Source organism: Apodemus sylvaticus, chromosome 1 (genome assembly GCF_947179515.1).
Source record: "Apodemus sylvaticus chromosome 1, mApoSyl1.1, whole genome shotgun sequence".
NCBI lineage: Eukaryota > Metazoa > Chordata > Mammalia > Rodentia > Muridae > Apodemus > Apodemus sylvaticus.
Genome location: NC_067472.1, coordinates 23,380,427 through 23,408,417, shown reverse-complemented (window position 1 = coordinate 23,408,417; position 27,991 = coordinate 23,380,427). Strand labels below are relative to the sequence as shown.

The 27,991-nt window shown below is 44.2% G+C and overlaps 1 protein-coding gene and 1 long non-coding RNA gene across 2 annotated transcripts; both read left to right on the top strand.

Annotated features, from left to right (window-relative positions):
* The first annotated feature begins 358 nt into the window (after positions 1 to 358).
* On the top strand, positions 359 to 9,175 carry Slc35g1 (solute carrier family 35 member G1). Its single transcript, XM_052186486.1, has 3 exons — positions 359 to 846; positions 4,430 to 4,610; positions 6,404 to 9,175. The coding sequence occupies exons 1-3, from the start codon at positions 660 to 662 to the stop codon at positions 7,140 to 7,142; spliced, it is 1,107 nt and encodes a 368-aa protein (XP_052042446.1). The 5' UTR covers positions 359 to 659; the 3' UTR covers positions 7,143 to 9,175.
* A 6,523-nt stretch (positions 9,176 to 15,698) lies between these two features.
* On the top strand, positions 15,699 to 27,492 carry LOC127677260 (uncharacterized). The gene is made up of 4 exons (XR_007976510.1): positions 15,699 to 15,786; positions 20,300 to 20,442; positions 20,891 to 21,023; positions 27,401 to 27,492. It is a non-coding gene; the product is annotated as an uncharacterized LOC127677260 (long non-coding RNA).
* The last annotated feature ends 499 nt before the right edge of the window (positions 27,493 to 27,991 follow it).

Here is a 27,991-nt window from a genome sequence, read left to right as displayed (position 1 = left end):
ACCACACCCAGCTGCCCTGCATTTTAAAAGAGCCCTCCTTTTCAATCTTTCCATCTTGACACTTTAAATGCTTGGTCAGGTCGAAGTGTGTTTAAAAACTGACATAGTCCTTGGGGCATCACAGAGGTGTTCCACATCAATAAACAGACACCCAGTCACTTTTAATTTAATTTAATTCCCGTATTTATCTAGAGAGGGCTTCACACTATGCAGCCTTAGCTGGCTTTGAACTCACAGATCCACGTGCCTCTGTCTGAACGCCGGGAGTAAGGGCGTGGGCTACCACGCCCAGCTCAGACACCCAGTCTTTCTAAAGCAGCAGAAGGCCCCAAGACCCGAGGCGCCAGGGCTGAGAACCAAGCGTCCCTCCCTGTCTGTGCCAGGACAGAGGAGGACCAGTGTGCAGTCTAGTCCGACTGCATAGGGGTGGGAGAGCCGTCACTGCACTAGCTTTAGCCACCGCAGCCCGAGTGCACGAGCGCAGGCGGCGGGCTCCCCGGGGCGGGAGGGCAGCGGAGGACAAGCGCGCGGAGCCTGGAGCGGGCGCACGCGCACGCGCACACGCACCGGCTCGCCCGGGGGCCGGAAGAGCCGAGCGGCCGGGCGGCAGCTGCGGGCGCCAGAAGGCGCGCGGCTGCGGGGAGCGCGCGGGCTACGGGATGGGGCCCCCCGAGAGCGCGGCGGAGCTTTCAGCCGAGGCGGTGGAGCTGCGCGAGCCGGAGCTGCAGCTCGTGGACCCAGCTTCCCCCGGCGAGGAGCACGTGGACGTCGAGGCGGAGGGCGCCACTAGCCGCCGCAGGTGCTGGCCGTGCGGAGCCTGGCCGTGCGGCTCGCGTGGGGAGCCCGGTGAGTGCGGGCGGGCCGGGCTGGCCGGGCGGGGTCGGTCCCGTCACCTGCACCCCGGCCTGAGCTGAGACCCAGAAAGTTTCCGAGTGTTCGCAATCCCAGATCGGTGACGGGGGCGCAGGACCTCGCGGTCCAGTGGCAATCAGAGGTGAAAGGTCACCGAGAGGGGCCAGGCAGCGGGTGGCAGGAAGCCGACTTGGAACCCACATCGCGAGTGTAAACCGATCTTCCTGAACCAAGTTGGAAAGACTCGAGTTCTGAAAGTGTTTGTCACGGAATCTCAGCATCTCAGAGAGGAGAGTTAAGTAGACCGCTGGCCCTCAAGCTTTTGGGGATTAGGAGGACTTTTTAGCTACTGGCTTAAAACGAGGTATCCCATGTGAGAAGCCACGGTGAAGAACCCCTAACTTTCGTTCAAATTCCCCTAACAAAGAGGTAAAGAGAGGTAGTGGAAGATGAAGGTTCGGGGTTGGGTCTCAGCCCCACTTCCATCTGCCAAGGTCTGGGTAGGGCAGGTCCAGACAGTACTAGGTATGGCTCTCTGCTTTTGCCAGAGACTGCCTAGGGCCCTTTCCACTGGATAGCTTTCCAGTAGGAAGCCTATGCTGACATTTTAGAATTACCCTAAATATACCCTGAGACTTCAGTGCCTCTTGTCCCACCCAGGTTTCTAGCTTCTTAGTTGTGTTTTTCTGAGTTTTTAGAGAGAAAAGTTCTAGGGAGGCGAGTGTTGCTACATTTCTGTCCTGAAAGCAAAGAGAAAATATATCAGGTTTCTGATTTTGTTTGCATGGATTTGCTTCTAGAACAGGGTTACCCTCTGCTGGGCTGACTGACCCAGCAGCTCCTGAAGAGTTCAGTTTCTCTCTAATCACCCTACGGGCGAGTGTCATTTTGGCCCAATGTGGAACTGATCCTTACACACTCTTTAGTCTTCTGTTTGGGCATGAGTGAAGACGTCTGTATACTTTCTCAGGCAACACATGGCAAAATGTCAAAACATTGTGAGTGCCCAAGAATCTTGCCTTTCAATTTCAAGACAAGTTTCTAACAGCTATTTTGAAAACAAATCACAAACCTCCATAAGCCAAAAAGTTGGCACTGGACTCTGGACTGGCTCATTGTAGACTCTGTATGTAGTCTAGGCTGGCTTACACTCAGCCTTCCTCCCTAAGCCTCTTTGAGTGCTGGGATTAAGGGCATCCAACATCATCCCTGGCCTTGAGACTCTTCATCTGAGCGGTTTCTAAACAGAACTCACCTGATTCAAGTTTAGGTTGGAACTTAATAACCTTACCCAGTTTAGAGATGTGCTGATTCCTATTTGCCGTTTTCCAGGACAGTGTAAAGTTTGTACCAAAGGGAGAGAGTTGTCGTAGCCTGTGCACCCCATTTTCGTGTGGGAGTGAACACTCTAGTGCATTAGTGTACACTGGACCTCCAGTCAGCTTCCACAAAGTTCCAAACGTTTTGGATTGGGGCCTGGAAATGGAAGTTTAAAAAGCTACCCTGGTGATTCTAATTCCCAGCCAGGTCCAAGTTACTGGGGTCTGGAGAAGCCAAGTAAAAAGGGTTTTTACTCATTTTTGGAAGTTGTCAGGTGGCCACTTAATCTGAATCATTTAAACTCTCAACTTGTTTAGAGTGATTCGATGCACTTTCAGTGGATGCTAGCGTGGTATACGTGAGAAAAATGCCTCTTTAGACTGCTTTGCTGGTCTCCATTTTCAGAGGGAATTGAATTTATCACGTAAGAAGAAACTGAGGTTGCCAGAACAGAACAATCCAGTTCGGTTCAACCTTCTGTTATCTGCCCGTCCTTAATCAGAAAACAGGAACCTTAAATATTCGCAGGTTTTTGATTTGGGCATGGTGGCGCAAGTCTTTGGAGAGGGAAGGTGGAACTCTTGAGTTGGAGGCTAGTCTGATTAAGCAGGGCTACATAGGAAGATCCTGCCTCAAAATATGTAAATAAATAACTAAATAACTAAATAAATACATTTACATACATATATCATGCACACATAGAAAATATTTTAAAGCAAAAGACCCATTTTTTGAAGTTAAGTATAATATTGTTATAATTCTTAAAGAAAAGGCAATGGGTTTACATTGGAGGAGATCCTTGAATTAATAAACCAGGAAGATGTTTTCTGTCCTAGGACTGCTTATTCTGTTCTGTCTGAGGGTGGAGGTTTCTTTTGAGAAAACTTGTTTTATTTGGATCTAAATTTTGTAATTTCAGAAGCCCAGCTCTAAGGCTGACCACAGCCAAGGCTGTGTTTTGTGGTCCTTCACTCGCAATCTCTGGTCTCCTCCTGGTGCCCCAGTGGCTCTTTATAGTTCGTTCCCACGGTGTTGGAGCGCAGGGGTACAAGGTGGCATGGGGGAGGGGGCCCTGACACCTCTCATAGAATGACAGTCCCAGGGTGGTCTCTCCAGGTGTAGACCCAGGACGGGAAGGTGTCTAATTCAGGTAGAATGACTGATACAAAGGTCAGGCCCTTTGGTGTTGCTAGAAAGGCTGACATACTTTGGTCACGATTTGCAGTCACTCGTGGCCAAAGGTATCTGACACGAGGATGTTGAAATATATTACCCAGTGTATCATTTATCAGAGAAGGGCATTAAAAAAAAAAGAGAACATAATTATGCAATACTGTCCCGTAGCTGAGTAACACTTTGTACGTTCTGAGAGTGGAGAGGCTGTTCAAGTTGAGAGCAAATTGCAGCCTCCACAGGTTTGTGTCTCCGTGACGACAAGAGCCAGGTGGTTTCCTTTTTGGTATCTCTTCCCTTAGGTGTTCATGAGGAGGGAGGGGTGTGTGCATGTGAGTGAGTGTGTAGCTTATTCTTAAGCTGTCAGTAAGGGGTTAAATAGTTAAAGACCTGGAGAAAGCACACACTTCCTGGTTCAGATTAATGTGGGAAGTAAGAAGTTAAGACAGGGCAAAATTAGCAACGCAGCTCTGCCTTACACAACAGAGGGGCCTTTCGAGATTATGTTCTTGCCAGTAATGCTAGACCCCAGGCCTTCCTATGGAGTTCTCATATTCTCTCCCTCACTAGGTAGTTATTCAGGTTGTATATGTTTCAGGTATAAACAAGCTGAGGTCCCAGCCGTGGAAAAGCTTGTAGGCTTATAGGAGAAATCATATAATTAACAAATGACCAGATAACACAATTGCAATCGATTTCCAGCAAAGACACTTTCTCCCTGAAGCTCACCAGTGAGAGGCTGAAAGATTCTGTGGCTGAGATGTTAGATTTCTCTCACCATCTTAGCAAGATTTTTTTTTTTTTGACTTGTAAAGTGAGGGATGATTTTTAGAGAGCCAAAAGGAATCCATTTTTTTAATTGGGAGAAGCAACAGTTTTTAAATGCTGTTTTAAATCATTACCCACATCTATGGCTTCTTCATAATGGATAGGGAGAGTGATACAAGACCACAGGTGTGTTTTGAAGGTCTAACCTGTAGTCTTTGGTCTAGCCGTTGATACCGTGCCTCTTTCTTAATTTCTAAGTGAAAGTGGTGAAGTACATGCTTGGAACAAGGACTAACCAGAATTTAATCTTTTTCAGAAGCCAAGAAGAAAGCACCCTGCCCCGGACTTGGCTTGTTTTACACAGTGTTGTCTGCCTTCCTTTTCTCAGTGGCCTCTCTATTTGTTAAAAAAGTGCAAGGTGTCCACGCTGTAGAGATCAGCGCGTTCCGATGCGTGGTCCAAATGCTAGTTATTATTCCTTGCTTAATATACAGAAAGTAAGTACTTTACCGAGTGGGTAGAGGAGATTGACCCGTGTGTGTAAATCTCTTGAACTGTCTTCATATTTTTCCCGTAGTAACTGGTTTATCAGAGATTGACCAGTCTGTTCCCCTTCACCCCCATGAATGATGAGTCCTCAGGGTCTGCTCACAGAAGGGTCTACTGTAAGCACATACCACACTGTCCATCCAAGGAGGGAAGGGGAGATTCAGTTGTCCACCACCCTCCTTCCTTCACTCTGTCATACCTGCTATTTTGAAGATTAAAAAGTAACCAAAGCAAGTTAAGTAAAAACTACTGTCAGAGGTTTCTGTAAGTGGGATTGCCAGATCATACTAGTAAAACTGAAGTCTTCCACAGAGGGTGGCAGGTGGGGCCTTGAGCAAGGTCTTTGACTACCTTGGTATTCAGGTTCTTCCCCTGTAAAGAGAGGGAGTGGCACTTTCTGGACTGTGCCCCACAGCAGGGTGCCAGGGTCAGATAAGAGTTACTCTTGGTTAGAGTACTTCCTATAGACTTCACCATGTAGGTGCCATTTTTACTGTCCCCTCTCTACTCTCCCTCCGTACTTGATCCCCTTTCTGTGTGGACTCTATCATCTCTCAGTATGGCTGAAGTTAACTCTCCCATCCCCCCACCCTCCCACACCCTTGTAACTTACACATATTTTTATGTTCTTTGAACCCTGGGAGGAAACTAGTTGAACCCTGACTGGCTATCTGGCTCTTTGTGTGAGGTCGAAGATGCTTAAATCTCAAATCAGAAGTTGCTATTACCTGCCTCCAGAGCCTCCTTTAATCTCCTGCCATGAGACAGATTCATTTGGAACCCTGTCCTTCTGTACCCCGAAACATTGGTTAGAAAGTGACAATCTGCAAGGATTCATATTGTCAGAAATCCCCATGCAGATGTGATGTGCAAGCCAGAGTGCTTTGGGAGGTGGTGAGATAGCACCAGTTTCTAAAGGAGGTAACCACTCTGAGGTTAGCAGCCGCACCTCCCATTTTTCAGTAAGAATATTCAGAAAGCTAGAAAGTGTTCTGGAAGTCTTTGGCTCTAATCTGTCATGGGCAAGCTATAGTTTTTCACATACCTGTGGGCCACAGATTTAACTCCAGATGCCCAGTGTCCAGCTCTACCTGGATGAAGCGTGTCCCCTAGCATGAGGCAGTGAGCTATAGGTACCTAGAAGCTATCAAAGTAGGTTCTAAATAAATGATTGGAAAAAAGCACTGCCTTTTTTTGTTTGTTTGTTTGTTTTTCGTGTTTTGGCCCCATCTTCAGTGACTAAATTGTAGCACTGGTTCAGGTTTTATAGAACAATTAATGCAATTGAATGTACATTAGCCTGGATTAAGTTTCCTTGTGTAGAGACGTAAGTGAGATTATGTTTATTATAAAATGATGTGTTTTCATCATAGAAAATTTGAAGAAAATTATGTGATTCCACCTACTAGGATATCTCTTAAAATCTAGTTCTTTTTTCCCATTATTTTTTGCATATATAGAATAGACATAGAGAAAATACTTACCTGTATTTACTGACTTTTTATGAGATTGTTTATGTGATTCTGTGTTCTTTTTGCTCCTGCTATGAACACTTTGAAACATCAGTACCAATACCTAGAAGAAATATTTTTAAAGGCTTCATACTATTCAATACTAGAGAGTTCAGTATTCCCTTATTTTTAATATAATGTACTTTTGGAATAATGTCTGATTAAACATTTTGATTTAAAAGCAATGCCAAATTCATTTAAAATGCATTTTTTTTCATTTAAATTTGCAGAACGGGGTTCATAGGTCCCAAAGGTCAACGACTTTTCCTCTTCCTCAGAGGGGTCTTTGGTTCCAGTGCCATGATCCTTATGTACTATGCTTTCCAGACAACGTCCCTCGCAGACGCCACAGTTATTGCCTTTAGCTGTCCAGTGTTTACGTCCATATTTGCTTGGATATTTCTCAAGGAAAAGTATAGCCTTTGGGATGCTTTCTTCACCTTGTTCGCGATCGCTGGAGTGATACTTATCGTGAGACCGCCATTTTTATTTGGTTCCGACACTTCAGGGATGAGAGAAAGCTATTCAGAGCACATTAAGGGAACATTTGCCGCGATTGGACATGCTGTGCTAGCTGCGTTGACTCTGGTTATTCTGAGGAAAATGGGAAAATCTGTGGACTACTTTCTGAGCATTTGGTATTATGTCATACTTGGCCTTCCCGAAACCATCATCATCCTCTTTGTCATAGGAGAGTGGAGTCTGCCCTACTGTGGGCTGGACAGGCTGTTCCTCATTCTCATCGGACTCGTAGGTTTGGGGGGTCAGATATTTATCACTAAAGCAGTTCAAATAGAAAAAGCAGGGCTCGTAGCAATAATGAAGACGATGGACATAGTCTTTGCTTTCATCTTTCAGATTGCTTTCTTTGATAATGTACCAACCTGGTGGACAGTGGGCGGGGCTCTCTGTGTGGTAGTTAGCACCACTGGTGCAACCATTCGCAGATGGCTGCAGGGTTCCAAATGACATGTCACTGCTGAAATCAGTTTTTTATTTTTTCAAGTATGCCATCACCCAGCTCAGACATCTCACACACCTACACACATACCTGGGGAATCTGCATTATTCATTGGTTATGTTTAATAAACTTCATAAAGTACCATTTTTAAACATAGTATGTTTTTAATTAGGAGTAGCCAGCTAGGCTAGCCTAGCAGTTTCTGGGCAGCTTTTACTTTTGCTTTGGCTGGTTGGTTGGGTTGCCATTGAAGAGAAGGGAGCTCATTTGAGGAATTTCAGAACTTTTTATGAGCACAATTTTTAAAATTTATTTTTTGACACAGGATGTAGATGGGAGATACTCTATTTTAGCAGTGTAGAGAAGAAGCTTCATGTTGACAATGCTGCTATAATTAGTACTGTGCTAATCGGTCGATTGCAATATAATCCCACTTAGGACGCCAAAGCTGCCACTTGGTGCAGGTGCCTACGTACTGATAGGAGTCAAAGCGAACCAGCCTTATTTTCAAGGATCTTAGAGATGATTATTACACTTTTAACTCATGTGTGCCTTTTTGTTTCGATGCTGGAACTTTTTATATGTATTCTGAGGAGAGCCTTCAGCTTGCCACGCGTGGCTAGCAGCTCTCTTTCAGTATATTAGCAACTCTGCCTATCGTTTTGAATTTCAATTGTCTCCTCTTTTATGGAAATTGCACTATATATTTTTTTTAACATTCCAAGATTTCCAATCTTAAAATAATGAGAGCTTAAAATCTTGGCGTGACTAGTGTGTACATTCCCGTCCTGAGGTGATTTCACCTCAGATGGGGTGATTTTTCTACAAATAATCTTTGAATTCATAGTGTGATGCCAAATACAATTTTCTCAGGATTGAAGGAGGCTGGGCCATTATCAGATCGCCCAGATGCTATGTTTTCATTTACAAAACCCATAGTTCTAGAAGGTTCATCCTGCAAGCTCCCTTCACATTAAACCAAATATTTTTACCTTTACAGTACATGTCTGTTATTAAACTTAGTCTTTCTCCACTTTGGAACGGTATGTTATAATGCTTGTGGCATATGAAAAGTATAAAGACCTATTAATCCACAGTTGATTGGCTTTCACAGGTTTTTTTTTTTTTTTTTTTTTTTGCGTATACAAAAAGAACATAGGTGCATGCTAGTCTCTGACACACAATCCTAGTGTGAACTTAGACGGTTGTAACTGTGAGCACCAGCAGGCCAGTACTCCTCAGTGAAAGGCAAGCTTGGTAGATTGGAGTGTATGACCATAGTCTTTTGTCCTTTGGACACCCTTATGGTGAGGCTGTAGTGGCTGTCACCTCTTACCTTGTCAGACTGCAGAGTTGAGGAGCTGTTGCTCTCTCCCACACTCCTCACAGCTCCTCTGAAAGAAGGGACTGGTCTCCTGGGTCTTACGTTCAGCCACAAAAGGATCTTCTCCAGTAGCTCCTAAGAGGAACTTTTGAGTTTGGTGGTTTTAAATCGTATTTGCCCCCGACATCCTAAATATTTACTTAGCTGAGTCACCTCAGCTCTGATTGACCCCAAACAGATTTGTCAGCAGTGCCATTCTACCCGTGTCCTAGAAAATACAGAGTCAACAGACTCGGAGGGGTCTTGGAGATCATCCTGGGGGATGGCGGGAGGGAGGCCTGCAATAGCCGGTTTCCATAGCAGCCTCCTCTCATTCAGTTCTGCTCCTGGAGCTAGCTACCTCCAAACTTACACAATAGAAGAGTGTCTGGGATAGTGGAAGATCACCCCTTTGGAAACACATTATATTTCAACTGTGTCTTAAGTACTTGAATGTCAGAATATGTGGCTGACGTTGGAGACAATGTTTCTTATACCAACCTTTACAGGGTATGATTTTTAAACAATGTTCAAGTGGTATACAAGGCTATGTATTGTAACAATTATGGGGGGAGGTCATGTATTTTCCAGAGATTGTAGTTTCTATATCTTGAAAAGGGAAATATTTTTTTCCTAACGTGTTTTTATTTTGTAAGTAATAAAATCATAAAAGAAAGATGTTGGTTTTTATGACTATAGAAAGTGTCTCATGACTCATTTCTCTTCTCGACTGGGCGCTTCAGAACTCATCTTCTATAGGAGCCTGGCCTCTAGCCGTTTTGGTAGGCTGTGATCTTAAATTTTCAAACTTTATTCGTTCCTCATACACAGCAAAGGCAACACCTCCAAAATAAAGATAGTGATGTGTTAAGAGACCTTCTATTTTCTAGACCCCCGCAGCTTGGAGCTGTGGTGTCTTTAGTCTTACAGAGTCTATGGCTGAGTTCTCTAGTGTCCCGGGCACTCGGTCTACCCTCATGGTGTCCACTGCTACCCATGGAGTGATTACACCTGAGGTTTTTACAGCTGTATTCTAACTAAGCTACCTACTTAAGACTTTGACCTTGACCCTGCTGTCAAGGTCAGGAGTCTTCCTGAAGCCCTGCCACTGTCACTCCAGTTCTCAGGAAGCCACAGTGGTGGCTAGTGGTTCACACTGTCATGCCCATATAGCCCCTACTTCCTCTTGGCCGCGGTTTCACACATCCCAGCACAAATGTGGTCCTAGGGTCAGCCTTTCCATCAACTCATGGGCCAGAGAAGTCCTTCCTCTTCCTGCTTTCTTTGTGGTCTTCGATGTGTTCTCAGAGGCCTGGGCCCCTGGTGGCTGAACTGTGAGCTATGATTTCTGATTCTCCCACTTCCTCCAGCTTCTCACCCTCACTAATCCCTTTGGAGAAGGGGATTAGTACCAGGTTCATCAATTCCTCTGGAGAAGGGGATTAGTACCGGGTTATGCAGCAGAAGATAGGTGTAGCTTTTGCCACTTTGCATTGAGGCAAGTAATGTACCTAGGTCATTTTCATTTGTTAAATAGAATATTAATATTCTCACTAGCGAGTGGCATAGATTTTTACCCCCCCCCCCAAAAAAAAGCACAAAAGCTTAAGTGTTGGGCTATGGTTAAGACTATTATTCATTTGGGAGGCAGAGGCAGGTGGATTTCTGAGTTCGAGGCCAGCCTGGTCTACAGAGTGAGTTCCAGGAAAGCCAGGACTATACAGAGAAACCCTGTCTCGAAAATACCACACACACACACACACACACACACACACAAAATCAAATAAATGAAAAAAAAATAAATTGCCCCATTCTGGGCCCTTCCTCCTGAGAAGCCTTACCAAGAACTGCAGGTACAGTTGTCCCCAGATGCAAACCTCACTCAGCCCCTTTTAAAAGTGCAGACCAGAGTGGATGGGCACCTCTTCTGTTCAGGCTCAGCCGTCCACAGGGCTGCTGGGGGCCACCACCAGTGCACACATCTCAACACACAGGTGTGACTGGTTTTCCAGTTGGCTGTAGTGCTTTTCCCCTGTAAGATATTTGACTGATTTGAGGAATAACCCTCCATGTGCTTCCCTTGAATGAAACATGACTCTTCTAGATTCTTTGCTTATCCACTAAACACAACAACTCATATAAGTGGTAAGAGAGCTTATATTCCCCAATACCACCCTATCCTTTCCTCCAGGTATATGCAAGTGCTTGTGGTTGATGTGAAAATTTGTTTCTTATGGTACTAGTTGGACATATGATGCCCGGACACTATCCCCAAGCTTGACCTTTTTTGTTTGTTTGTTTGTTTGTTTGTTCATTTGATATTCTACTTCAAATCTAATATCCTCACCATACTCACCTAGAATTTTGTAGGGTGCCTTACTAATGACTCCCAAGGAAACACGCATCAAGGCTATAGCTTATTTGAAAACTAAATTTGAAACTGGCCTTGGAAAAGAGAGCTCATGATATGTGGTACTACCTTTTATCTAGAAAATGGGAGTAAGGTTCACATCAGGAAGGTAGAGGGCCGTCACGTGTGACGTCCAGGATGGACAGGTAACATGGCGGCCTGGACCACAAGAGCCGACACACTGAGTTCAGGAGATACCATCGCTGGAGAAAAGAGCCTGGCTCTTCTAACCTTTCATGACTCATAACTGTCCATAGCTCGAAGAAGTGTGGCCATAAAGCACAGGGACTAATCGATATTTGTGACGAGTTGCCCGGCTGAAGTCAAGAACATATAGCTCCACATTTGAGAGAAGGTAAACACGGGAGAAAATGTGTTGATGTGGTCAGGACAGAATCAAAGGGCTAAGCCAGGGTCGGCACAGGAAGTCAGGGCTAGAGACAATACGTGATTAGGGGTCGGGGCGGGACTGTTCCTGATGACGTAAGCACTCTGCCATTCTGAGCACGGCAGACCATGTTCAAAGCCCAAGCTGTATACGCCAAAACACACCAGAGAGATGGAAACTGAAGATCTAGTTACTTGGGGCTCTTTACGATCACACCAGGTGTTACCATGCTAATATCAAAGTCAAGTTCAAAGCATGAAGTCTAATTCAGAAAGCACTAACCATTTTTCTCATGTGACACTCCCCCTGGGCACCGAGTTGCACTGCTGAGAGGAAATTGGGGCCACATGAAGAGGATTCTCCTCCACCTCTCGGGCCCTTCCGCACTCCAGCTGACAGCTCACATTGGCTTGCCAGACCGTAGTGTGCACATTGGCCATGGACCTCAGCCCTCAGGTAGGTTACCCCGTCTAACGCTGTGTAGAGAAGACACAAACCTAACCCACTTCTGGGTTCTCAAATTGTAGATTTGTGAGAATAAAAAAATACTGTTTTAAATTACAGAAAAAGAAGGATATAGAAAAACGTGTTCGAATCTGTGTGTACCCAGTTAATTGATCACAATCACAAGAAAACACTTCGATGTAAAACACAAAAACATGATAAGGACAAGGAAACAGATATTAAAACGCTAAATCTAAAGGGATGAGAATAATAAAATTATATAAATCAAGTCTTCTCCAATGCTCAAACTGTGTTAATAATGACACAGAGTGTTGGTCTGTTTTTTATGCTTTCATGGGTATAACAGTAAAGTTTTTCTAGAGGTTACAAGATGCAGAAAAAGAAGATAGAAGAAACTAGCTTGTACCTGCAGGCTTTTCAACCTGTGCCCCTGTTCCCAAAATACCAACTCTGAGATTTAATTATTTATGAATAAATGCCTAGGCCATAAGCTTGGACTGGTTCCCAACTAGCTTGTAACTTAACCCATTTATTCTATTCTGAGTGCCATGCGGCTGGTTACCTTGTGTCTGTCTCCCCAGAGTTTGGGTGAATCTGTTCTGGCTCCTACCTCTATCGCAGAGTCCTCTCTTCCTACTGGAACTCCCACCTCCTATTTCCTGCCTTAGCGAATAGCCCACCAGCTTTTAATTGACAGGCGTTGTTTCCAAGAGATTCCCTCTTCACTAGCTCTCATCTGTGAAGCTAAATTTGTAGCATGTATATTTATGTATAACAGTGTCACTTTCATTTTTGGAGAAACGTTTGTATTTGGCAATTTCCTATTTGTAAATAGTGTATTTTGATCATGTTGACCCTCATTACCCTCTCGTCCCTTCCCTACTCCTGAATGGAAAATATTTTAATAAAATGTTGATATTGATAAGAAACAGTTTGTTTATTTGTTTACTGTCCTGGGGAACCATCCTAGCACCTTGTGCATGGTCTGCAGATACTTCTCACTGAGCCATATCCTCAGCCCTCCAGTTATTTTTTTTAATATCAATTTTGCTTTTAAATATGGTAACTATATATGAAACCTACACACACAGAAGCTTTAGGCATCTTTAATAGTTTTTCAAAAAGATTCCATTTTATTTATTGCTGTTATTCTTATATTTTACAAACAGACTTGCTGCAGCATGATTTGACTAATAATATTTGAGAGCGAAGGAGCCCAAGAACAAGAAGTATGCATTTAAGGACATACTAGGGGCGAGCGGGGGCTAGGGAGGGCGGAGGTGGTGGTGGTGGATGTAGCTCAGTGGTAGAGTGACTGTCTAGCAGTGTAGGCCTGCAGTCTAATCTTCAGTCATCAAAGCAGGATACCAAGTTTAAACTCTTGAGAAAAAGTATGGCACACAGAAAATGATAAAGCCTAAACTTGACACATCTTCACACATGTTCCATCTTAGAACAATGAATTTAAACAAGTCTAACGTCTATCAAAGTATTCCAAGTTATCCAACTAAAGAAAGGGTGTGGGGCAACAAAAGTCCAGCTGACAGTGACCACTGGGTCACATAGCAGCATTTTTCAGAGGCTCCATATTTTGTGCCTTGTTGTGTGTGAATGGGCTTGGTGCTGTTCTTGTGAACCAATCCCCTAATGAATAAAGGAGCCAATCCCTGGGTGAGTAGGTGGGACTTCCGGGTTGGATGGAGGAAGAGAGGAAGCAGGATAGAGTTCGTTCCTTTTGGAGCTGGGACAGCAGAGGGGTAAGATGTAGGTGCTAGAGTTCCCCCATATCATGATGGATCCACAGGTATTGGCCACCAGAGGAATCAGATTTTAATAAGGCTTACAAGATTAGGTTTTAGTCATTGCGCCCAGAGATTGAGTTACCATTGTTTCTGAACTAAGTTTGTATTGTATCTTCCTTCACAAGGCTCATCTGGGTTCAAGAGAGAAAGATATGTCAACAAAGTGGTTTGTCAGATGTGCAGAACAAAGGCCAAGGGGGATTTGAAGCACAGGGATGGTGTGGTAGTGATTCACCAGTGGGAACCTAGCAAGCTGGGTGGAGAGATGTGGAGTTCAGAGTCAGAATCTCCATAAGGTCAGCCATTGTACCCCAGGGCGTGGCCCGCAAGGCTACTGGGGGTGGGGGTGAGGCAGAGGCATGAGCATGGGAATGTGCCTGTTCTATTTTCTTTCTTTTTTGTTTTTGTTTTTCTTTTCTTTCTTTTTTTTCTTTTCTTCCCCCCCTCCGCCCCCCTCCCCTGAGACAGGGTTTCTCTGTATAGCCCTGGCTTTCCTGGACTCACTCTGTAGACCAGGGTGGCCTCAAACTCAGAAATCCGCCTGCCTCTGCCTCCCAAGTGCTGGGATTAAAGGTGTGCGCCACCATTGCCCCCAAAAGTGCCTTGTTTATTTCAGATGTGTAGTTTAGAAACTAAGGACATTTGCAGCCTGTATGCCTAAGTGCAACTGTAAAGCAATCTGATAGCATCGATCCAATTTGCAAATGTGCATGCTGCACCCTAACCCCAGAAATTCCATTTAGGGAGTTTATCTACAGTGTACAATTTATCTGCTTATGTGCAAAACAGCCTAACAACACTATTCACTGTGGCCTTATCTGTAATAGCAAAACACTGAACAAGCCTGATCTTCAGCGGGGGTACCGGTTAGATAAGGCATGGTGCATATGAAAAATAAGCTAGCTCACCGTTAAACACAAATCAAGACCAAGGAAGCAGCTTTTCATCTGTGGTTATCGGAGCCTCTGACTGACTAAGTGACAAAAGGAAATGAGGTTCGGATCAGAGTGTGTGATCATTTACGCACACAAAGGGGCCGTTTCAGAGGGGCACTCAGAAGCTGAAACCATCAGCTGTCACTGGGACAGGAACCTGGTGACAGAAGGAAAGGTGGCAGAAGGAGGCTTCGCTGAATCCCCCTGAATGCTTTACATTTTGAACTATGTCAAAATTGGTGCAATAAAAACTAAAAGATGTTTTTAAAAAAAAAAAAAATGGAAAAGAGCCAGACACACTTTTGGGGTGTGTGTGGTCACTCACTACTTTAATTTGGGAGCATTGCTCTGCTCACTGCCTTGACTTCTTCTTCTTGCAGTTTCCTTCCTCTGCCTCCCACAGGCTACAGACCAGACTTCATCCCATTGGCTCCAGGACTGAAGAAAATACAAAAGATTAAAACAGAATCTCAGATTGTTCTTGGGAACAGCTCCTCCAGCAACGCACAAGAAGCATGGCCTGGCCCTCACACAGATGTTTGGTTTCCTAGAGAAAACATTTCTCTCCTGGAGAAAGAGACACATCTTTTGAATAAGTCCCACCCAGACCAGGAGCTCCGTGACATTTAATCCTTGCCAATTCTAGAAAGGCCTATTGGGAGGCTGAAGCTCAAAACATTGGAAGGTGTTACCTACCTAGTTCTGGTTCCTTTGCTTAGATGGTAAGCCTGGGTCACTAGGTCTGCCTGACTTGGAAATCTCACATGCCCCAGTAGTCTAGACACCTAGAGTAACATTAACTCTAGGGAGTCACCATGATATAAGGACTATTTCTTTGAGACTGAGAGTCTGTCTTAGTTAGTTGTTAGGGTTTCCAAGATCATGGCCAAGGCAACCCTTATAAAGGAAAACATTTATTGGGCTGACTTACAGTTTCAGAGGCTCAGTCCATTATCATCATGGCAGGAAGCATGGCAGCCTGCAGGCTGGCGCGGCATTGGAGGAGCCAAGAGTTCTACATCTTGATCCCAGGGCAGCTAGGAAGAGACTCTCTTCTGCAGGCAGCCAATAGGAGGCTCTCATTCCACACTGGGCAGAGCCTGAGCACAGGAGTCCTCAAAGCCCACCTACACAGTGACATACTTCCTCCAACAAGGCCACACACACATCCTAATAGTGCCACTTCCTGTGGGCCAGACATATTTAAACCATCACAGACTGCCTCCACGTCCATCCTTAACAGAGGAAGAGCTAGATGTGAGACCGTAGAACGGGATAACCACCAGCATGTATGTGTTAATTTTATTTCCTCGATATTTGTTCCTTAAAGGCGGCCAATGTAAAGAAGCCCCATTACAGCCAAGCCTTCGAGTCAGGCATGCCTGTAAGGGGACATGATGTATACACACTATATACTTGGCACGCACGGATGATAGCAGGATTCTTCTGGAGAACCTATAGGCAGATTGGCTTCCTTCTGCCTTTTAAGCAAGAAAGGATGGAGTTTTTGTGTAAACTCTGGGGCAGCTGCATCTAGCCACTAAGATAGATGCTAAGGATGCAGGGTGATAGTGAGAAGCAGAGAACAGTCAGCCTAGGAAGCAGGAGTGTAGAGTGGGGATGGCAGGCTCCTCTCTGTCATCAACACGAGATGCACATGCCTGGCTATTCCCACCAGGGGTGTGGCCCTGATAGACTTGTACTTCCTGGATCCTTGGTTCCTAATAAGCTTCTCTGTTTGCTTGTTGTTTGGAGGTGTTGTTTGTTTCTTTGTTTTTTTTTTTTTTAATTTTGTTATTGAGGAACTAGAAACTTGGAGACATCATCTATTTGGCCAAGGACACCTAGTTAACATAAGCAAGAGCCTGGGTCTTATTAGCCCTTGCCTCTCAAACTTCAAGTCTGTGTTCTCTTTTATATTTTATTTTTGTGTATTCTTCTCTCATACAACACATCCTGACTGCAGCTTTTCCTCACAGTCCTTCCACCCCTTTCCCCAGATGCACCGTTTCTTCATTTCCCTTTAGAAAAGAGTAGGTCTCCCAGTAATAAGAACACACAGTGAACCTAAGGCTGGATGAGGCAACCCTGTAGGAAGAAAAAGGGCCCATGAGCAGGCAGAAGAGTCTGAGACACCCCTACTCCCATTGTTAAGAGTTCAACAATAACCGAAGCTAAAGAGACACAGAGCCTAGTGCAGAACACGCAGGCTCCGTGGTGGTTGCTTCAGTCTCGGCGAGCCCCTATGAACCCTGCTTAGTTGGTTTTGTGGGTTATGTTTATGGTATCCTCAACCTCATTGCCTCCTATAATCCTCCCCCTCCCATTCTTCTTCAGGATTTGCCAAGATTCTCCTAATGTTTGGTTGTGGGTTTCTGCATCTGCTCCCATTGGTTGCTGGAGGAAGCCTCCCTAATGACAATTGGGCTAGACACTGATCCTATGAATATAGAGAATACCATTAGGAATCATTTTATTGACTTTTTTTCCTGTCAGTCATGTTTGGTTCTACCCTAGATCTCTGAGCTAGTTTTCCAGCTTCTAGAACTTGGCCATCAACGCAATGTCAGGCATGGGCTCTGTCTCGTGTTATGGACCTTGGGTTTGCCAATTCCATTTTCCAAAGAGGGCTAATATCCAAAAATATATAAAGAAGTCAAGAAATTAGACATCAACAAACTAAACAATCCAATTTAAAAATGGGGGTACAGACCTAAACAGAATTCTCAACAGAGGAATCTCAAATGAGGTAGAAACACTTAAAGAAATGTTCAACATCCTTAGCCACAAGGGAAATGCAAATCAAAACTACTTTCATATTCTATCCTACACCTGACAGAATGGCTAAGATCAAAAACACAAGTAACAGATCATGCTGATGAGGATGTAGAACAGTGGAACACTCCTCCATTGCTGGTGGGAGTGCAAACTTGTACAGCAACTATGGAAATCAATATGGCAGTACCTCAGAAAATTGGGAATCAATCTACCTCATGATCCAGCTATACCACTCTTGGGCATAAACCTAAAAGACATTCCTTCTTATCACAAGGACACTTGCTCAACTATGTTCTTATTAGTAACATCTTTATTAGTAACAGCTGGAAATTGAAAACCACCTAAATGTCTCCAAACCAAAGAATGGATAAAGAAAATGTGGTATATTTACACAAAAGAATACAGTTACTCAGCTCTTGGGGGAAAATGATATCATGGGATTTGCAGGCAAATGGTTAGAACTAGAAAAAAAAAAAACATTCTTAGTGAAGCAACCCAAACCTAGACCCAGAAAGACAAACATGACATGTGCTCATAAGTTGACACTATCTGTTGAGTGAGGATAATCACACTACAGCCCACAGACTCATAGAAGTTAGATGAAGAGGAGAGGTCTGGGGGAACAAGTGACTCTCCATGGGAATGGGAAATAAAATAGATTTTGTGGGTGGACTTGGGGCTGGTGGGGATGAAACCAGAAGGGATCAGATTGGGATTGGAGGGATAGAGGGAGAGACAACTGAAATAGGTAGGCATTTAGGGGGAGATATGAAAACTTAGTTCAGTGGAAACTTCCTGGAACTTCTTAGGTTGACCCTAGTGAGGACTTCTAGTATTGGAGAATATAGAGTCTAAATGGACCATCTTCTGTAACCAGGCTAGGCTCCTAGTAGTGGAACTGGGACACCAACCCAAGCACAAAATCTATGAACCACAACCTATCCTGCCTGCAAGATGTGCTGGGGAGATGGTGGCTCAGAGCTTGTGGGCATAGCAAGCCTATGTCCTCAACTCCACCATCTTACTTCTTATACTAAATCCAAAGCTTCATGCTTCAAGCTCAATATTCATGCTTAAGACTCCTTGATTCCCCCCATCAATTCCTATAATTTTTTACATCCTGATATATATATATATATATATATATATATATATATATATATATATATATATATATATATATTTTAATGTGAAGGAATAATTCAGGGTACTTGCCAAATGCTTGCTCTCTTAGGAAGGTATGTCTTGTTTGTCCCCTGTCTTAGTCAGGGTTTCTATTCCTGCATAAACATGACCAAGAAGCAAGTTGGGGAGGAAAGGGTTTATTCAGTTTACACTTCCACACTGCTGTTCATCACCAAAGGAGGTCAGGACTGGAACTCAAGCAGGTCAGGAAGCAGGAGTTGATGCAGAGGCCATGGAGGGATGTTCCTTACTGGCTTGCCTGTGTTAACTTATATTTGCTAAGGGTAGAGGGAAAAGACAAAGCCACCCAAACAACACTACCCACCACCACTACTGTGTCTTAAATAATAGAAAAAGAAGCATTGTGTGAATTTGCCCTGAGGTTTTCATTTCCTTGAGAGCTGTTTGTAAGGACTCTAGTCTAGCTTTTGAGCTTCTCCCCGTTAAGCCCGGCCTTTTTGGTGCCCAGCCTTTTTGGTAGCCTGCGTAGACCGCCACTACTTGGCTGTGTCCCAGACTCACATTTGGGATGGCTACATATCCCAACCTTGTCCATGATGACATTGGCTCATTCAGCTTTGCCCTGACAGTTGGCCAGTCTGCCTCTCTGCCCTGGCTCCAGGCTTCTGACACCTCATTGAAGGGCAAGCCTGTGGGAGGGCCCTGAGGTGCTCACCTCCAGTCACTTTGACACTGCCCATTTGCCAAGGTTATGGCTGTTTATGTCAGCACCTCTGCCCTGTTAATGTTTAAACGCCTTTCTCCAGGTGTAGCTTTTCTTTTGTCTCGGTGTGTTCAACTCAGCCCTGCTTCCCGGAAGTGTTTTGGCTGGGAACTTGTCAGCACCCATTTATACACTTCTGAATTGTGTGTTAACTGTCTCTTGCCTTCACAGGGAATAGCTGGTTTGGCTGCTTGCTTACTGGGACTTGTTCCATCCCCTGTGAGGGGGTCTCTGCAGATGTCAGGCGTAGAAGCGAACCACAAACTGAGAATGAAAACTTGGCTAGGTTGACTTCATCAACCTGGATCAAACCTTCTAGAGAGTCTGATGCCAGACAGTTTATTCCCAATATAATATAGTCCCAGTATACAAGGAAGTATAATTATATTATATAATTAATAATTATATTAAAACTTGACTTAGACTTCATATCATTTCTTGCAAGAAGATGGGTTCTAGAGATAGGTTACCTGGATTAGCCTAAGGGCCTGAGGAATGGTTTAGTCTGGTCTTGCTCATACAGATAGCGTAAATGTCATTTGGGCTATTAGTCACCTCTGGTCTGGTTGTAGGAACTTGGGGGAACCTGTGACTATACAGATAATATAAGGGTCATTTAGACTGTTGGTATCTCTGGTCCTGGTTGTGGGAGCCTGGGGTACAAGTCCCTTTCTGTAAGGCTCATTTAAATTACTAGCTACTTCCAGTCCTAGTTGTAAGAGCTTGACATGGCCTGGCCCAACAGATAATACAGATCACCAGGCTGCTAATAACTCCCAATTCCAAGATTTCTGGATGGAAGAACAGGTTGTACATCTTTTCCACTGGAAAGACAATCCAGTGTGCCTCACATTCCTGGCTTCTCTGGAAATCCTTGCGCTGCGGGTTCAAGGCCCCTGTGCTGTGCTCCCAACACCTCTGAGCTTTGTCTGTCTTACTTTCTCATCTGCAGTCTTCTGGGTGAAGTCCGAGGCGATTCATCTCCTCGTATCTCTGAGTGAGAATAATCAGAAGTGGGGTTGTGTGTCAAATCGACCAGTGTCCTCTGCTGGATGTATGACTTCACACAAGGATCACAAACTACCTGGGCTTCATCTTTCTCATTTGTAACACAGGGAAAATCAAAACTTTTCCAAAGGCTTGCCAAAGGGTCACAATGGAGAATGTCCAAGGAGCTTTAACATGTGTCACCCATGGCAGGCACAAAGGTTGACACCTGCAGCACCCTGCATTCACTAGATCTGTGCTGTCTGACATGGTAAGTATCGCCTGTGGCCACTGAACCCTGAAAGTGTGACTGGTCTTAATCAAGACATGCAGCCGTTAAGAAAAGCCGTTAAGACGCCAAGCTTTGAATAACAAACAGGATATACAACATCTCACTGGTAAATTTTAGTTATATATTGAGATGGGTAGTAATCTGGATATATTTGGTTAAATATTGTTAAAATCAATTTCATGTTTTTTTGATACATTAATATGGCTTCCAGAAAATTCAAATTTTCACTCTACTATAAAGGATTATTATACGATCCTGATTTGGATCTGGGAAACAAGAAACAGCAAGTTGTTGTCTGGGATCTTTCTTAAGTGATGACTCCTTGGTATGATTCCATTGCCCAGACGTTGGTCCTGAGGTTGCCCTACCTTACTATTTATTTAGCCTTAAATGCCTGCCTTGTGTCAATGCTTGCTTTGCAACACAGATTTGGAATAGGATGTTGTCTGGGGAACATTGCCTGGAAATGCCATCGGACCTGGTGGAGAGACTTCTCCACAGGAAGATTATCACAGCTCAGGGCCAAGTCTGAATGGAACAGACATCTGGCTGGTCAACATGTAAGTGGCAAAGATTGGGTAACGGTTAAGGTATTCTGCATGGAAGCACTTGAAATGGATTCTAACTGGACAGGGAATTGGTAGGAAGGATAACCGGGATCTCACAGACTTGGCAGGACAGCTAGAGGACTGGGTCTGAGAAGGGACAGACACCAGTGTAGCCAAGAAGCATTATAACCAACATTGAATATAGCTCATGTCTCTGAGCACCGCCTCTGGACTACCTGACACACATCTTCTGCCTTTGTGACTCTGTTCAGGACACAGATTGACAAGCGAGAAAGAAAGACACACCTGACTGGTGAGCTCAAGTCAGGAGCCTCACTGACCCATTAGGCTGCTTGGGGTGACATTTTGTGTCACTAGCTCCACCCTAGACCTGTAAGGAATTAGTTAAGCAATTCCCCAGAGAGGAATGTGGGCCACACCCTTCCTTTCTTTATTCCTCGCTACAAGGAAAAAAATCCTTGCTTCCTATGGTCTTTTCCACTTAGATTAAAATTGGGTGAGATGTTTGTCTATAAAGCCTCTGTGCACAATGTTGACAGGCTTAGAAGCTAAGATTTCTGGACTAAGCTGTAGTCCTGGGTCAGGGCAGAAGGAGAGCTACAACAGCAAGTGACTGATTGGCTACTTTTCTTATCACTGTGGCAAAGTACTTGTCAGAAGCAACTGAAAGGAGAAGTTTCTTTTGTCTCAGAGTTTAGAGGGTACAGCCCATCATGACAGAGGAAGGCTGGAACAGGATAGTCCGTGGTAGCAGGAGCTTGCAGAACATTTGTTTATATCTTGGCGAATCAAGAAGCAGAGAGCTCAAGCCAGAACTGGGACTGAGATAAAATACCCAGAGGTCAGCACCCAGAAGCTCACCCCTACCAGCCATGCCCAGCACCCCAAAATAGCACCTACCAGGTAATGAGCAAGTCCTTAAATACAAGAACCCATGGTGGGCATTTCATAAAAGATGGCATCTTGCAGCAGACTACGATAGGTATAAGAACATAAGTTTGTTCATTTTCTGAGATTTTTGGAGGATTTGACTTGTAGTAGCTTGCATAATTAATCTGATTAACATAAAGATATTATCTCAGCAAAAAAGAAGTGTAAGATTCCCTCTCTCTAGGAAGTCTCAAAAAACAAATGTAATAATGGGCAAATAAAATTTGTATTAACATTCAATGAAAACAGTTGAGATAGCCACATGTTCAAGCCTTTGATTAGTTCATTTCCTCTGTACTTACAGTACAGTATTATAATATTGAGATTATGTAATAACATGAAGATAACACGATACAAAACACAGGAGTATTTGCTTTATAATGATACAATGTATGACTATATAAAGATTTGATTACTTAATCACTGAGCTATGTCTCCCCCTAATTGAGTTCAAGGGTTCCTTGAGACAGGGAATGTACTGGCTGGTTTTGTGTGTCAACTTGACACAAGCTGGAGTTATGACAGAGAAAGGAGCTTCAGCTGAGGAAATACCTCCATGAGATCCAGCTGTAAGGCATTTTCTCAATTAGTGATCAAAGTGGAAAGACCCCCTTGTGAGTGGTACCATCCCTGGGCTGGTGGTCTTGGGTTCTATAAGAGAGCAGGCTGAGCAAGTCAGGGGAAACAAGCTAGTAAGAAACATCCCTCCATGGCCTCTGCATCAGCTTCTACTTCCTGACCTGCTTGAGTTCCAGTCCTGACTTCCTTTAGTGATGAAAAGCAATGTGAAAATGTAAGCTGAATAAACCCTTTCCTCTCCAACTTGCTTCTTTGTTATGATGTTTGTGCAGGAATAGAAACCTTGACTAAGACAAATTAGTACCAGCATAGTGGGGTATTCCTGTGGCAACCTGATCATGTTTTGGGGAGGACTGTGAAAGGACCTTGGAACTTTGAGCTAGAAGAGCCATTGGTTGTTAAGAACTCTGTGGGATGCTCTGTTGGGGCTTGGAAGATAATGTTGAGAACGGTGCAGAAGATGGAGGCCTGGCTTGTGAAATTTCAGAGGGAAGATTAAAAGACTTATCAGGGCCATGTTGTTTTGATTGTGAAGATTCTGTGGTTTTGGTTAGCTGGGGTTGAAGAATCAACTGTGATTAACAAGATACCAGAACTACTAAAGTGAAAACTCTGAATTACTGGGACTATTGATGAGGGTTAGCTGGAGCTAAGAAATTGGTGGTGATTAAGAAGAGACCAGCATCACTGAAGTGACATCTTCTGGGAAGTGTTTTCTGACAGCACAAAGAGGCTGTGTTCCAGAGATAGCCAAGGTTGTACCTCGTGCTGCAGCAGGACTTGTAAGAGTCACCCAGATGGTACTGGTTTTGAAGGTATGGACAGGTCATGAAGAGTAGCTGAGGCTCGGTACTGTGAGAGGCCATGGAAGGCAATTGGTGAAGGTACAGTCTCAGTTGCAATTGATGACCTAGGACTTGAAGGGGTCATGCAAAGGAGTTGAGGCTTGGTACCATGAAGAGAGCCTATGTGAGGGTATTGGTGAAGCCTAGTTACATTGGAAAACTGCAGTATTTTGAGACACCAGTACCATGAATGGCCACTGAGAACAGCAGCAGCAGTGGAGTACAGGCAGCTGGAGCCTAGAAGACAAGCTGTGTACTACAAAGGGCAGAGCTGAAGTGACCCAAATCCTTGGAGGAATACAGAAGATTGCGAGTGGATCCCAGAGATTGGACAATTGGAGTTTGATTTTGCTTTTGATTATGACTGTGTCCTGACATTTTTCCCTCTTGAAGGAAGAAAATATTTTAGTGGAGCCCACAGTTAAGAGACTCTGGATTTTAAAAGAGATTGAATATTTTAAAGGGATTGAAATTTTAATATATAAGAATTTGCAAAGACTGTGGGACTTTTACAGTTCTTGGGGATGAATAAGAAAGTAAGGGTTGAGGCTTAATACCACCACCAGTAGAAATGTAAGTACACTGTGTATGGAAATTTGAATTTTCTAGGAAGCCATATTAAATAATGTACAAAGAAATAGATAAAACTAGCTGCGCAGTAGTGGCACACATCTTTAATCCTAGCACTTGGGAGGCAGAGGCAGGTAGATTTCTGAGTTTGAGGCCAGCCTGGTCTACAGAGTGAGTTCCAGAACAGCCTGGGCTACACAGAGAAACTCTATCTCAAAAAACAAAAGAAACAACCAAAAAAAAAAAAAAGAAAAAGAAAAAAAAAGAAAAAGAAATAGATAAAACTCGCAAAAAGTCCTTAAATATATATGCCCTCACATATATCCTCTTAAATATATATACATAAATCTCAAATATACATACATACATATACACATATTTTGAGACAGGGTCTGGGCTGGCTTTGAACTCACTATATAGCCAAAGGTGACCTTGAATTCCTGATCCTTAATTTCTGCCCCTACCCCTTAAGTGCTAGGATTATAGGTATGTTGCACCACAGAGCATTATGCTATAGTGGGGATTGAACCCAAGGCTCTTCCCATGCTAGGGAGGGGCTTGTCAACAGGGTTCCATCCCTAGCTCAACATACATCATTGTTAAGCTCAAATTTCTTCTTGGTGTAGAGAAAGACAATTTAGGATTAAAATGTTGCGCCCAGGAAGGCCAGGGACGAGAAGTAAGCCAGCTGATCATTGTAGAGGAAAGATGGCCGCTGGAGACAAGGTCAGCGCTGGCAGGCCAGCCGGCTCCCCCAGAAGCCCTTGGGGGACATAGGAAAGCACTGTTGTCTTCACATGTTATTGTTTCTAATGCATGTTCATTTTAACATTAAAGAGTAAGAATTATTTCTAAGAAACAGATTCCATATGTTCTACAATGAAAACTCTTCAGATCCCCCACCCCCACCCCTACGGAGTTAATTACACGGTAACCAAGAAGAGCTAGAACCACATGTAATGGCTGTGATAAGGGTTACTCCCTGCTGTGGAGAAATCTACAGGCTGGTTGGTCATATAAACAGGATTAAAAGGAGCATGGTCTAATTAATGACTAACAGACCCTGCCCAGGTCTAAGGACAGCAACCCCTTCAAGGTTAGAATAACAAACTTCCAGGCTAATAGACTCAAGATCAACAGCTAGCCAGGCAAGAGAACAAGAGGCTTCAAAGCCTGACCATTCATCTAATTGGTTAGGCCAGGGACATGCGCACATTGTACATGAGCCTCCACTGCCTCGACCTGGGAGATAACCAGAGATCTAAATCTCAATTAAAAAGGACCTCAGTCTTTGTTTAACTTCGGCCACAAGCCCTGTAAAAAGTCCCTGGGCAAACGGCCCGGTGGGTTTTTCCCTCTCTGGGTTGAGGGTGGGGCGTCTCATCTGCGCTTTTCACAATAGGTCTTTAGTCTTCCTTATTTAATCTTTCTCTCTCTAGAATAAGAACTTTTAAAATGTGTTTATTAATTACATTTGTTCATTGACGATATCATAAGTATAGGTAACACATTCTGATTACTCTCATGCCCCACCCTCTATCGGCTCTCTCCCCCCTCCATCATCTCTTCCCTTTCCATCATCTCTCTCTCCTTATAAGTCCCTTTCCACTGTGCATGTCTTTTGTTTTGAGACCCCTTGACATTAACCAAGGTCTTCTCTGACTGCGTTTAGAAATATCCCACAGAGCCTAGAGGGTTCACCTGTGAGCTCACAGCTGAAGACAATGACTCTCACTAGCAGCCAATAGTTAAGCAGGAAAATAAGCTGTGAGCTCCTCTTCATGACTGACTACTGACTTGTCCAATCTTGTGCAGGTCTGGGGCTGGCCACTAGAGTCGCTGTGAGTTCAGCATTGCAATAGCTACATCCTCCTCAGAAGACATCATATTCTGGCCTTCTCCCTGTCTTCTGGCTCATTCATCCTTTCTGTCCCCCTCTCCTACAATGTTGTTCCCTGAGCCTTAGAATCGGGTGGCATTAATGTGCTCTTTAGGACGGACCACTCAACCCGCCCTTACTGTCAGCCCCTTGATCAGCCACGAGTCTGTTGTCACTACTACTCACCGCAGATTGAAGCTTCTCTGAGTAAGGCCAAGAAGAGCCTCTGTCCGTTAGGTATAAACATATTTAGGAAGTAGTTTAGGGGACTGGAGAGATGGCTCAGCGTTTAAGAGCATTGACTGCTCTTCCAGAGGTCCTGAGTTCAATTCCCAGCAACCACATGGTGGCTCTCAACAATCTGTAATGGGATCTGATGTCCTATTCTGGTGTGTCTGGAGAGAGCAATGTTGTACTCATATACATTAAATAAATTTAAAAAAAATAAAAATAAAAATAAAGTAGTTTAACAGTTTCAACTTCACTAACAACTGTAAGAGGTTACCCCCAAGGGCTTACAACTCCCCAAGCTTTGAATTGTTTTTCTCTCTTTCTTTTTCTTTTTCTTTTCTTCTTTCGTTCTTTCTTTCTTTCTTTCGTTCTTGCTTGCTTGCTTGCTTGCTTTCTTGCTTTCTTGCTTTCTTGCTTTCTTGCTCTATCTCTCTCTCTTCAAGACAGGGTTTCTCTGTATAGCCCTGGCTGTCCTGGAACTCACTCTATAGACCTCAAACTCAGAAATCTGCCTGCCTCTGCCTCCCAAGTACTGGATTAAAGGCGTGTGCCACCACTGCCTGGCTTTCTTTCTTTCTTTCTTTCTTTTTTTTTTAAGATCAGACATTTTTCGTAAAACTCATCCTTGTGGTCTGTGAATTTCATTTTTCTTTTGAGTTCACAAGACAAGGATCCATTGATGAGCTAAGTCTCACTCACACATTTATCTCTTTCCTGATTTCATTCTGATTGATTGAACCAAACTGATATTTCTTTAAATCCACCTGCACGCTCTCCAGGAACACCTCAGTGACATCAGTCTTTCCTTCACCTAGCAACTGTTCCTTTTGTTAGCAATCAGGCCTTCCCACTGGCCTGCCCTCAGGGACCTAAGGCTTAAGTCAGCTTAAGTCCGCTGAAGTCATTACCTCATCCCCACCAGGTGTGGGACCCCAGTCGCACCAGATCTCTCCCCTCTCCCCTCTCCCTTCTCCCCTCTCCCCTCTCTCCTCTCCCCTTCCCCCTTCCCCTCCTCTTCCCCTGTCTCCTGCCTGTCAGACATCCCTGCTTTTTGGTGGCCTTTCGCTTTCCCCTCCTCCAATAAACCTCTTACACTAAATCGGGGTGTACTTTCTCAGGGGCGCACCTTGGCACGGCCCGCAAAGGTGCCCCACCTTCGCTGCATTTTAGCCTATCACTTTTCTTCCAATTTCTCACGTTGGCCGTTGAATGTTAAACAATTGAGCGAAAGCTTTTCCACCCTGGGAAAGATGAATTAAAACATGATATTAGATGTGATGTTTTCCCTTCGGATAGAATCGCTATTAAAACAGTGTTGCTTTCTTTCCATTTAGTCCCCTTGGAAGGCCAGAGCACCTCAGCCTCACACCGCGCAGAAGGTCTTTGTTGGGGACCTTGGTAACTTAGCCAAGATTACGTGAATATGGAGAAGATAAAGCTATGTTCCAAAACTGGCTCTCAAATAAAGTTTGTTTCTCTAGTTTTTTATTTTGACAAAATTTCAGATTTATGAAAACACTGTAAGAATTGTACAAATCCATTACCCTCCACCCGGATTTCCTGAGTTAACATTGAGAGTTGAAAACACGTTGTCACGCTCACACAAGCACGACATGGGACAGGCTGGGAGTTCAGGTAGAAACTCAGTTGCAGCCTGACCTAAATTCCACAGGACGGGCTGGGCATTCAAGCAGAGTTGAAACTGTCTTTGCTCTTCCGCTTGTGACCGGCGGGCTGAGACCCACTCACTTGGCTGGGATTGTTCGTCACTTCATCACTGCTGTGACACTCGTGGCTCCAGCACTCAGCTCCATACATGTTACCTTATCGCCATGCCTTGCTAAGAGCCTGTGTGCAGACTCACACGTCGTGGTCCTTTCAAAGGGGCTGCCTGCGGCTCCGTCTGGGATTTTTCTTCAAAGATA

What these genes read in the sequence shown, in the direction of transcription:
- Slc35g1 (XM_052186486.1), top strand. Translation starts at nt 660, where the DNA reads ATGGGGCCCCCCGAGAGCGCGGCGGAGCTTTCAGCCGAGGCGGTGGAG. An exon ending in CGGCTCGCGTGGGGAGCCCG is followed by an intron (nt 847 to 4,429) that starts GTGAGTGCGGGC and finishes AATCTTTTTCAG; the next exon opens with AAGCCAAGAAGAAAGCACCC. An exon ending in CCTTGCTTAATATACAGAAA is followed by an intron (nt 4,611 to 6,403) that starts GTAAGTACTTTA and finishes TTAAATTTGCAG; the next exon opens with AACGGGGTTCATAGGTCCCA.